Source organism: Nipponia nippon, unplaced genomic scaffold, assembly GCF_047370975.1.
Source record: "Nipponia nippon isolate SJK-2023a ecotype South Korea unplaced genomic scaffold, ASM4737097v1 scaffold_2, whole genome shotgun sequence".
In the NCBI taxonomy this organism is placed as follows: domain Eukaryota; kingdom Metazoa; phylum Chordata; class Aves; order Pelecaniformes; family Threskiornithidae; genus Nipponia; species Nipponia nippon.
Window position 1 is genome coordinate 39,028,922 of NW_028262336.1, and position 12,619 is coordinate 39,041,540.

The window sequence follows — 12,619 nt, forward strand, 5'->3', positions numbered from 1 at the left end:
TTTTCCACCGTGTTGTTACCTGAGATTCATCCCAGCCTGTAAGGTAGATGTTATAGCTGAGAAACTCTGCGTTATTCCTCTCCTGCATTTGAGCTTCCAGAGATTGCAGGAGGTCAGCAAACCATTCAAAGGCATGAGTGTCCCTGCAAAGCCAGTAAAAATAGATCTGGAAGAGACAAGAGTGAGCTGTCAGGGGACATAGGCACTTACAGTTTCTGGCTTTACGTCTGCTGACAGAATGAGGATTGTTGAGTTCTTGTAGAAATTACCCTGCCCATTTCAATAGATGGGTAGGCTGGTATCGAAACTATTCAGGAGTTTTGATGCTGGGAGGGTTGTGAAGCCGAATGAGTGACTGCAAGAACAAGGAAACATCTTTCTATTTCTCTTCCACCAGTGGGTTACATTTTTAGTTCATGATGTTTCCCCACTTACATCCTTGTAAAACAGTTTGTTAGGACATAAATTAATGATTTAGAAGTAGACTCTATCTCCCTGTCTGCTGGCGGGCAAGGTAAATTAAAGCAGGTAACAAAACCAGTTCTGTTCCCTAAATATGACCGTAACTGCAAAGTGTGACCCCGCACCTCTGCAAAGGGAGTTCCCAGAGCAGGAGGTGAGAGGAGGATGGTAGCAGTGCTCTTCCACTGACATAAAGTTGCTCTCTCTCTTCTTAGGGAAGGAATGCAATATTTGCACAGGCTGTATTAGTGCCTTGGACTTCGTGTTTCTCACACAGATTGAACAGCATCTCCATGGCAAGCGGAAATCCCCAGGGCCACGGTCAGGATTTGCATGTGTGATTTTGCTCGTAGGCTATTTCTCCTTTCATTATGTTTTTACTTTTGACCCTCCCGCTTCCCTGCCTGCTAGTCTTGCGAGATAACTCGACTCTTCTCTTAGGACTCTCGCATGTCTGGAGCCAGACTACTTTTGCTGGGCCTGTTTTGATTTGGGCTGTCGGCCCTTGAACAATTACATGGGTTCTGGGAAAGAGGACACGCACCTTTTTGAGTTTTAGGTTGGTCGCATCGTGGCAGTATTTGTACCAGACAGACTTGAGTACAGATGCAAACGGGGTGACCCCTATTCCAGCTCCCACAAGCATAACAGTTTCATAACTGAATACATCCTCACTCGCTGTTCCAAAGGGACCGTCCACAGCTATCCTGAAATTGAAAGTACGCTTAATAAATCAATAGTGAATACTTATTAGCATCATTTAAAATAACAATAAAAAGAGAAGATATTTGTCTGCTACAATGCACATTTGGGTTGAATACTAGTCAGCAAAAGAAGAGGTGGGTTTGATAGGAGGAAACTGTAAAGAGCCATCTAAGGCCCACATCTATGACGGAAGTAGCTAAGGATTGTATCACAGGTGCCACCAAACTCATTGAGCAAAATTTAAACTGTCATAGGTGTAGGTTGACTTTACCGTGGAGACTCTTTGTACATACTTGGGCAACTTCCATGCCTCCTGGAATTCTTGCTTATCACATCCGCAGGCATTGAACAAGCCCTCTGTCCAGTCCCCTACAATACGGACATGAATGCTGAAGTAATCCTCTTCTGGAGCAGAGGTTAATGTAAATGGATGCCATTCCAGTTTAGACACTGCTGGACATTTGACAAAAATGTATTGCCCAACCTCCATCTTGAAGCCCTTCTTCATCATCTGGAGCTCAATTGTCTTGAAGGGATGAATGACCACCTACAGTGAGAGGGACAAGGGGAAAAAAGGGAAAAGAAAAAGTCTGTCTTCACTGTTCACTGGATGTATCTACATCCTTCATCACTAACATCGTCCTCTGCTATGTGAGCAAGGAAAGCAGGTGAAACTTTGTTCCCAGCAGACCTGGGAGTGAGGAACAGCGCCTGACAGCCAGAAGAAAGACTGCAGAAGATGCTGAATTTTTGGTTGCAGTATTTTTTCACACCATGCTTGCAGTTACTCCAAAAGGGACAGGTCAGATTGGCATATCTTGTAACACATCACCAATCTATGTATGCACATTGTTAATTCCAGATTCACCTTACATAGCGGCACAGAGCACAGTGTTAATGTATTTGACTGTATATATAGGGGAAAAACCATAGGGCTATCATACAGATAGGGAATTGGATACATAGTACCACTGGGAACTGATGTTTTTGTGTTATAGCTGGGTGGGAACTACAACATGGGCATTTGCATTCTGCCTATCTTTAGCCAAGAATAAATAAAAGCAATATTCTAGAAGCAAGGCTCGATTTCTGTCACTATGATTTTTTAATCCTAAAGTTGTCTGCCAAGGTTATTTTCAACTTTCAGAAGAGATTTGCAAGAGGGAGAATCAAGTCTCTCTATCTGTTAATGTAGGTATTAATAATAGTGCTTAGGAATGTGGAAGAAATTTTCTGCCAACAGGGAACTAAGCAGATGCCATAGACATATGGTATAGAAATGGCTCAGAGATATTTTGGTAAAATTACCAAAAAGTACACTAGTATATAGGAGCCTTCCAACGTGTCAGCATCATGCCAGAGCACAGTAGAGACATCTAATGTCATCCCCCAAATCCTGCTATGACTTGAACAGAGCGTGTCCACAAGATGCAGCACAGTGCCATGTGAGGAAATTACATTGGGAAAGGCCAGGATAGTTTTTATATGTTTGAGCTTAGTGCCATGCTAATTTGGCTGTCAGACTTTCAGAACTGGCTTTCATATCTCTGCAACACACCATGGGGAATGGAAGCTCAGCATTAGCTTTGGCTGCACAAAATAGGCACCCCCTAACTCTCCTTTTCAGGAGTCATTTGTTCTGCTGAAGAATCAGAATTCCTAAATATCTGGGTAGTTTTGAAAACAAAGATTTGATATCTTAAACACTCTTAAGGCTGTGGAATTTCTACATTGTGGAATTTTTCACTCAGTACAAAGAAAATTAATTTCTCTTTCCTTAAGATTCAGTCCTGTGCCCTAACTAACTTCCTCCTCTTGCTCTCTTTTAGAGACAGGCTACATTTAGATGTTAGAGGTTGGCATTATTTTTGCATGATAGCAGCCAGAATATTCCTGAGAGGTGTTGCACGGATAACTTTGTCTGTCATGTAGGAGTCATCGGCTTTGCTGTACCATTTGGAAAAATCGGTAATGTTTTGCCTGGTGTTAAGCGTAGCACCAATACATACCTTTGTGATAACAACTTTCTGCTGTGACCTCCAAAACCGCACCAACCTCTCACACAGGTACAAAAACATGGGACCTACTACCCACTTCCATGTCTGTAAGCAGAATAAAATGAGAAGTCAGATGATGAAGATGGCAATTTAGATTAAATTGAGTCCTGGAAATGCTATGAGCAGACATGAAATTCAGATAATGTAGGTTCTTTATCAACCAGAGTAGGGAACCTTTAAGAGATACGACACCTTCAAAATTACTTCTGGTCGGAGAGGGAATTTCTTTCTCTGTTGAATGTTGCAGCTGGCTTTTTAGTTGCTGCTAGAGTTGCAGCAAGGTATTTTCCTATGAGTGATTTTGTCTCTGTCTAAAAATTAAGGTAACTAAGTGAAATGTGGAGTAAAGCTCTGAATGTATTATTGACTCAGCTCTGTATTACTGCAGGAAAAGATGTGGTTTCTGTTAACAGATCAGTCTGAAATGTGAACAAACAACCAGCCTAGTTAGTGAATAAAAGCTGAAGTTTCTATGTCACCTTTCCAGAGGCATTAATTTTCTGTTAATGATCATTAGTCCATTAATAATGTGAAACTATTTATTATGTGGATTATAGCACTTTCTAGAAATCCCCACAAGCCACAAAATACATTTTGGGTATAAACAGTTCTCAGATACGATTTGCTCTGTTGCTTTGCCTGTTAATTGTGCTCATTTTATGGCATGCTGGAAATGGGTTGTCTGTCTGTCTGCAGTCCATTTCTGCTTATAATCCATTGTGCCGAAATCTATCGCTTTATGTAAAGAAAGCTGCCACTGAAGAGTGCTGGAGGTTACGTAGCTGCTTTTCTACAGCACGTATGTTATTGAACAAAAAGAGTAAATTGTAAACATTTTAAATTGGATTTACACTCAAGACAACTGTTCTTACCATAGGAGGATTCCCTGAAAACTGGGGGATTGGGCAAGCTCCCTTCTTTCCCCAGTGAGTGAAGTTCTTGTAGCAAATCTCTGGATTATGTACAGCCAGACTCTCAGCTGTCTGCCCTCGTACGATACGCCTGGGAAAAAAAAATCATTAAGGCAATGAAATGAAAATGAAGGTATCTGTCCCTTAATGTTATCTATTTATGTACTACTCTATTTATGTGGAGTTGTGGACTTCTGTGGTGCGACAGCTTTGATACAGCTTTACTGCTCTAATAAACCCAGAAAATTGCTATTAAAATGAAAAAAATGGGGATGAAAGTTTGTAGGGAAAAATACTGACTACAAGATCAGGCAAGGACCTGAGAGGTATGTCCATTACCATTTCCAGAAAGCAGGAAAGCTTTATTGTTTTCAGAGTTATCCTACCTTTATCTTCAATAAAAACAAAACCTGGAGTGGGCAAGGTAATCAATTTCCTAGTGACCAGTACAGAAATTATTTCTGTTGTTTATCTTAGAAATTTGGAGAGCCCTTTCCAACATACATTTTTCCTTTGACCCTTCCTCTCCCTTTAAAGTTGTGGAGTACCTGTTCAGTTGGTGTGAATTAGCACAGATGCTTCTGACGCAAAGCAGCTATGCCAGCTATACCAGCTTATGCCAGTTGATGATCTGGCCTATATATTCTTGCTTGTTTAGGGTTTTTTGTTGTTGTTGTTGTTTGTTTTATTATAGAGAAGCCTGACTTCTCCAGTTCAGCTGTATTTCCAGTGACAGAGCTAGTGCTGAAAGGCAGTTTCAGTTTTGAGGGGGAGAAATACATTCTGATCTTGTTCACTATTGCCTGCCTCTGACTGGAGTTCTGCCAATCTCAGGGGTGTGTGAGAGTCCCCAGAATGATGGTAATTAGTAGGATGAGGGTCATAGTAGAGAAATTCAGATTAAGATCTGCTGATTTTTCACTAGAAATGGTCTGATTCTGATCAGGCTGTTCAGTTTTATGCCAATGTGATTCTGTTGATATCTTCTTCCATGATGTCTCTTTCTGCTTTTCTAGCTCAGTTTCCATGAACTAGACTATGTTTCTGATGTTTCAGAAAAATGTGGTATCTCAGTCATATGTATGCCTAGCTTTAAGTGACAGATTTATCAGAGGATTATTAGAAAGCCTGTGCACAGTCTTGAAAGTTAAGATTGCACCGCTCATGAATATTACTGATGAACCTCTTCCTCATTAAAGGTTTGATTAACATCCTGCCTGAAAAATAAAGGGAAGGAATGACAGTGTCCCAGGAGCATCACGAGTTGCAATTTGCGGGAACATCAGCCGTTGCAGTTTACTTCCCCACTGAGTGACAAGGGGTTCAGCTGAGCCGCCCTCTGGGATGAGTTACAGGAACAGGAGGAGCCCGTTTCCTGCCACTCCTCACCCCATTGCTTAAAGGAAAGTGGGGCTGGTTTTTTTTTTTTTGCCTTGCCCTGTGCTCCATTTGGGGTTTGACAATGCCAGTACCCTGTACAGGAGAAAGAAAAGACTTATTTTCCCTTATTACTCAGTGTAGATGCTCTTCCAGTACTGTAATTAAGCTTTTGGTAGTACAGCCTTCTAATAACTTCTTTTTCGGCTGAAAGTTTTACTTTGGCTTCCAAGGCAGGGTGATCTGAATCTCCGTACTCTCTCCTCTTTACATCTACTCTGATCGGAAGTTTGGGACATTTGCCTGTGACACATAGCTCATGCACAAAAAACATCAGTGCTACAAAAGTGCTGTAACACTTGTAATGGACAAGAATCTGCCCTTTTGATTCTATTAATTATCTTTGGTTCAGTTTTCTGTATATACATATATGTATGTATGTATGTATACAGATGTATGACACACAGCCTTCTGTCTCCTGAGATAAACTGACACCTATGCCTCTCTCTAACATGTCACTTTGAGACTGTCAAATCATACTTATTCCATAACATCCATCTTTGTACACCTAGGATGCCTTCCTTGAGTGTAAAAAGCCCATTGTTAGTGTATTAGTATTTTTGCTAAACTAAAAATGTCATTCTTGCCTTTAAGGCCAAACAAGTGAGGCCACTGAATTCACAGCCAGAAAGTATCCTTCCCTCTACAGATAATAATATTCCTGTGTTTATCTCCTTCCAAAGAATAGCTGAGCTTCTCTGACAAGCACATCCAACCCCACTACTGCCCAAACTCTTGTCTTTTCAGTACAGTGCAATTAAAATTGTGGAAGTATACTGAACATCCAAGTAAATAAAAAATCAACTTTTATGAAATATATGCTCCTCACTGGCCTCTAGAAAGGGCAATACTTGCTTTCTGATAGCATTATGTAGTAACCGCTTGCAAGTTTGGACATTTTGTCATTAACTGTGCAATATTTGCTGCAGGAAACATGAACCAGTTGTTCTTTTCCTTCAACAGGTTTTGCTCAAACCTTCTCCTTCTTGTTTTGGAAGTTGGAATGGACAAATATGCTGGTGGCAATTCTCATATGTCTTCTATTTTTGTTCTTCCTGTTGTACTCTCATTTCTGTCTTTTTTCTGGCACTACTGGGCTGAGAGGAAGTGTTTTTGAATAGTCATTTTTGCTGGGCATTTTTAAAGCACACTTTCTAGCGCACCTAGAATTTCCTTGAAAATGGACAATATAGTGTAATTATGAACTATGAAATGTAGCTTGGATACTTTAGCCTTTTTTTTTTTTCTTTATGCATCAGTTCTGTGGTTTTATAAAATGGAACTAAAGTTCATTTTTCGAAGTGTTAAATTGTGTTTGTGTAGTGCTAAAATCATTTCATTAGGCTTTTCAGCTATTTCAGAAGAAGGTATGGAATGAGCCAACAGTGGAAAAAGATGTTTGGCATTTGGAAGTTACAAAAACTTACAGTTGCCTATATTTGAGCTGCAACAGCTAAAAATTGATTCTGAAATGCTGCCAATATGAAAAGTTCATCCAAGTCTGAAAGATAAATCTATGTTATTATAGCTTTCATTTTCCCAACGAAATCCTAGACTCTGTATCATTTTTATGCTGAGGTCCCCTTACATGCATGTGTGTGTTGCAATTCCTTTTAGGAGAGAAACATAAATTAACAATTAGAAACAGGAACCTTGGAAAAGAGCTTTCCAATTAAAATATCAGAAGTTGAGTATCAGCGAGCTTAAGTATGCCAGAGTCTCATAAAGCCTCATGTATGTGAGTAGCTTGTTGCATGTATCAGTGAGAGCCTCTTGGCTTTCAGAGCCTGTATTGGCCCATCATTACCATTAAAAGTAACTGCTGCTTAGTGACTTAAGTCCCTATACTTATGTGTGTAGAGGGCTTTACATTAAGATACAGTAGTTATCACGTATTGTGTGATTAGCGCAAATACTCACCCAGCACCATGGATGACAAGGCCAATAAAGAAGATGACAAAGAGATGGTGGGTGTACCAGAATACTTCAAAATATGATCTTCGGATGGTTTTGGTGGATGATGTGATGATTAGTATAAGGGCCAGCGTGATGATAACACCAGTGAGACCAGCCAAGTACGTGAAAGCCACATATAGGCCCCCTATAGGATTCTGTGAAATAATTGCACACATTGGTCTAAGCAGAGCAAGCTGAACCATCAGTCTGTCTCACTCACCAAATCCTTTACCTTGTTGTAAATCTTTAAGTCATCCTCTGTAATTTGTATGCCAACAATGCCAAAATCCCACTCCATTTTTGTTGCACTGCAGATTTACCCTTACTAAAGTAAGTGGAAGTAGAGAGAAAGGGTTTTCCATCGATTCACACACCGAACATTGTTTCTTACTCTGCCACTGCTCAGCAGTACAGGCTTGGGGAAGGTGAACACATTTGCACAGCTCTGTTATTAAGAGCGGGAGTCCTACATCCATATTTAGGGAGCTAAATGAAAGATCTCCTTTTCAGTGACATTGTGCAGCTGTGGGTCTCATACCTCATACAGAGATTGGACGCTCAGTGCTTCTGAGGAATGGGGAAGTTTGTTTTTTTTTTTTTTTTTTTTAACCAGAGCTTAAGCAGCCCAAGTTCAAAATTTTTACATTGATTTCTGTGTACCTTTCTGTGTGCCATGTCTACCTTAGAAGACTGCTTTACAGGGTATTTGTTTTTACATAATGCTTTAAAACTACTTTGAAATCCTCAGGTGAAAGAGTTTAAAGTACTACCAAAATTCAGCAACAATATTACTGACAAATATAGAAGAATGAATTATACAAGGTTTTGCTGCGAGGTGGCCCAAACCCAGATTGTGCACACGAGAAATAGGCACTCTGCTCAAATAGTCTTATATGATCATCTAAACAAATGTAATAATGACTCTTCACAGCTTGATGTCACTTACCTCAATATTTTTTCTAAAAAAGTTGATATAACTTTCATTTGGGTTATCACCAAGGCTAGAAAGCGCAGCTGCCAGAGTTCCTTTCTTTTCAACACGGGCTTGCACACTCCACTCTACGTTGAATAAGTGTGCGATGGTGTGAATTGCTAGGAGCGAGAGGAAAGAAATAACCGAGGTTAAGCACAAGACAAGTGTTCAGTGGTTTTGGGTAACATTTGAAACTTTGCAACATTTTTCAACTGCAGCTGAAGACCTTTGCCACTCTCACCCTCTTCATCACAATTTCAGATCACTGACATGTTTTACTGTTAAAGCTTCACCATCTGAAGTTTACATCTTTTTGGGTGGGGGAAGGAATGAAGTAAAGGGAAGTTTCCAGCATGTCTTTGTTCAACAAAAGCTTTCAACAATTCAAGTAGTAGTACCCTAATACGTGGGAAACTGAAGCATGGGATGGCTTAAATTATTTGTCAGGATCACCCAAGATTTCTGTAGAAGAGCCAAGAAGTGAATCTGGATCTCTTTGGTGTCACATTTGCTAGCGCTGCTTTGTTCTGTTGTATTGATGATAATCACTAATAATGTTCTTGCTGAGCAGGACGTGTCCATAAACCTACTACAGCTGAGGTGTTCAACACTACTTCCGCTACACATTATTGTGGGGGTAAGCCGTACAATGCTTCTCAAAATTTTTCCCCTTTTGTATCACCAGGTGCTTATTCACCTCCAAAACAGGGCCTGATGGGTACAGATCTAACACCCCCAAAGAAGCCATCTCTGCTGCAGACCTCCTCTGTGGCCTTATGTTAACTGCATCACCCTGCTCCTTTTCTACGAAGTGGTGGTGAAGTTTCAGCCACAGCTCAGAAAGGGAACCTGCTCAGCTCAAGTAATCTACTGATATGAAGACTGTTCTAGGATATATGATTTGTAAGGTACTTGCATTGAGAAGTGACAAATTTGATGGGGAAAAAAAAGACAGAAACCCCTTAGTTTAGGAAATGAGAGATAAAATATGAAAATATTTCCATGGCCTGTCCAAGCTTTTTATACCCTTTTCTTTCATCATTTCTATTATTTGTTTCAGACATGCCAGCTAAGAAATAAGTCTAAACAAGAATTAAAGCCAGGATATCTGCTTCTCAGGGCATTGCTAAACCCTTTATTAACCAGTGTCATAAATGGTGCCGACAGTTCAAGAGAAAAGTATTCTTTCTTATTTATCTTTTGCTCTCTGCCAGTTGCACAATACTATTTGGAAACTGATTTAAGCCTTGGCACATGCTGACTCCTTTAGGTTAATGAAGTCAGGTCTCTGCCCATATCCTTAAGAACTTGAATGCCACCTGGATTCTGTGTAAAATGCATGAGAAAGCAATAAACAAAGAAACATTTGAGTACCAACCAGTATGAAGGGCGATCATCCATGCCACCATTTTGTGAAAGGTGAGGTTCCTGTCCAGCTGTCGTCTGACACGGGTAGAGCAGCACTTTGGGTTTGAAGAAAAAAAGTATTTGAAGACTATTTGTTATATCTATGCATACTTATTTAAATGCAGGGACAAAAACAGAGGCCCTGAGCACAACAATTGGTGGCATTGCTAGTAAAAATCTAGAATTCCTAAATATAGACAAAAATATTTCCCCCCATACTTCATAATACAGGAATAACAGATTATGTTTTAATATGTCCCATTGAAACAAAGTATTTGACAATGAGAAAAAACTTCACATCCAGTATGACAAAAGTATATGTCTTGTCTGTGTTAAATTACATGTTATAAACAGAAGGAGGGATCACAGTCTGCCATAGCAGGATGACCGCTTTGGTAGAGTCTCAAGTTGCCACCTAGCATCAGGATCCTGTTGTGGTTCACACTGTAGAAATGGTCTGTAAAGTCTGGGTATAACTGTCTCAGGGAGCTCCCACCCCAAATGTGCTACTCACTTATGCTTGGTAATATGAAGTGATTCCTTCCCCAAAATACTGGGTGTACTTGCTGGGCATTCACTTAAAACTTGTTGCTGGAGTTATCCAAAGAGAAACAAAAAGAAAAAAAATCTCTACTGATACAAACTGAAGAAGTTGGTTCTTAAGAAAAACAGAATGATATCCTCATTAAGAATGATGACAGGTTCCTAAGAGGCCCCATCTAAACTGTGCTGCAGTCAGTGGGAGTTTTCCTATAACTTTAAGTTCCTGTAAAGCTAGCATTTGCTGTCTCCACACAGTAGAAAGCATGATTATCCTGTATTGTATCTTTATATTGCTTTTGCTGTCTGGCAAAGGGAAGAAAACACTATGCAAACTAACACAAATGCTTCCTCACAAGAACCGTGTAGATGTTTCACACAACAAATTAAGAGAGACCAAAATATTCTCCCAAGTGTTTACTGGACATTAACTTTCTGGATGGCAGCGTAAGGTAACGTATCTTCCCAGTTAATGGGGTGGAGCTGATCATCCCAACAGTCCAGGAGTGAAACAGAAGAAGGGATGATGAAACACCAGAACAATTTCATTTCTCATTTGTTCTTTACTTAGTGGAGATATACCAGCAGTGGCCTTGCTCTTCCATACCAGTCCATTTCTAAATATCCCATGAGTATTAACAGTACAGATAAATAGATGAGCAGGAAAAAGTTCTTTTCTTTGGTTATTCTCCAGCTGTGGCATTGATTAAAGGGCAAACTCTAACACTCTGGGGCTATTGCAATGACTTCAGTAGACTATAAGAACAGCCAGGAGAAATTTGCCCTTCTCTGTATCATGTATCTTGAGACACAGTTAAAAAGATTGTAGAATGAACTGTAGCATAGTGAGCAAGTGCCAACTCTGCTTGACTGCCTTGCAAAAACAACTTGATCTTTCTGTTTAAGCAGCAGAAGGCCAAGTGATGGCAAAATGCTGTAGCTACGTTCAGTAGTGAAGCTCATTAACAACAGTGATGAATACAGCAATAAAGGGCATGCAAAGGCAACACAGCTGTTCTTTCAAATAATTACAAATAACTTTGTAGCATATGATTTCTGGGTGGCAGGATGTAAAGGGCAAGAGTTTCCAGCACGTTCCTATCGAATAGTGGGTTTGAACAATACTCCTCTTTCCTTAACCCCAATGACATTGCTGTTGGAAAGGTCACTACCCTTTCAATAAGTTACTTGACATTTAAAAATCCCGATTTTTCTTAAGAGATCCTCACGGGTGTTACTTGCAGAGCATAGCTAAGTAGAGACAACAGCAGAACAAGCATAAGCAGGTGTACCGCTGTGCTAAGGCCACCACAGTCCTGACACTACCACTGGCACGCTGGGCTGTGCATGTTTTGCTTAAGATATAAAATTACCTCCTTCCTGAGGTATAGCTTTATTGCAAAAAGCAACTGAAGTTAAACACCAACTGTCTAACAGTCCTATTTTATGCCCCTCCCTCCCCTCCTTGCTCATCCTCAGAGCCCTTCGCTTCCTCATACAGCCTAGCTCTATCAGCAAGATAGCGAGCTGCAGGTAGGCAGCAGAAATGGAGCTGTAGCTCTCTGCATGGTTCTTACTTGCAAGCTGGGTGTAGCCTGAGTGACTCTACCACAGATTTTAGGCTTCCAGTAACGTCTCCAAAAGTGTCTTCAGCTTTTGCATTGCTTTGACCTCAGAAGACCTCTGCCCAACCTGCTTTCAGCTTGACCCCCATGGAATCTGTTTCAGACCTCATGAAGGCCTTGTATGACCAAGGGCTCATCAGTGTTTTCCAGTTGTGTTCATCCAATAGCAACATTAATTCTTACTGAATTTATATTCATTATGGATTTCTGCAGCCTGGGGAGTCAGCTCTGAATTTTGGCAGGTACTAGCTGATCTTTCGCAAGGGGAAGAACAACTTTAACCCTGCAGTTTTACTTACTATTCTTTTTCCTTTTACATAGCTGGGGGGTACGGCTGTCTGCTTTTCTAGAATCACAAAATCTGAAGGGGTACAGCACAGGACTGAAAGCCTGGTCTGTGTAATTCCAACTTTATATTTCTAAGGGTTATGCCTTAAGCAGGCAATTTAGGAGCCTAATGAGGCAGACACATCTCGTTCGTGTGTGACAATCAGCCACACTGATTGTCAGGATATTTGTACTAGATGGATGTACAGTCTGGGTTGT

The 12,619-nt window shown here is 40.4% G+C and overlaps 1 protein-coding gene across 5 annotated transcripts in view; it reads right to left on the bottom strand.

Moving 5' to 3' along the window:
- CYBB (cytochrome b-245 beta chain) overlaps positions 1-12,619 on the bottom strand; it is a 56,784-nt gene that overhangs the window by 7,569 nt on the left and 36,596 nt on the right. For all 5 annotated transcript variants that reach the window (XR_015704692.1, XM_087757238.1, XM_087757234.1 and 2 more), the window contains 8 exons: positions 9,880-9,964; positions 8,475-8,620; positions 7,493-7,683; positions 4,097-4,226; positions 3,177-3,269; positions 1,461-1,714; positions 1,007-1,169; positions 20-166 (listed from right to left, as the gene is read on the bottom strand). Coding sequence is in view for 4 of the 5 variants with exons in the window: in XM_087757238.1 (XP_087613364.1) it covers positions 20-166; positions 1,007-1,169; positions 1,461-1,714; positions 3,177-3,269; positions 4,097-4,226; positions 7,493-7,683; positions 8,475-8,620; positions 9,880-9,964 (1,209 nt within the window). In the remaining variant the exon portion in view is untranslated. The remainder of the gene's footprint in view (positions 1-19; positions 167-1,006; positions 1,170-1,460; positions 1,715-3,176; positions 3,270-4,096; positions 4,227-7,492; positions 7,684-8,474; positions 8,621-9,879; positions 9,965-12,619) is intronic.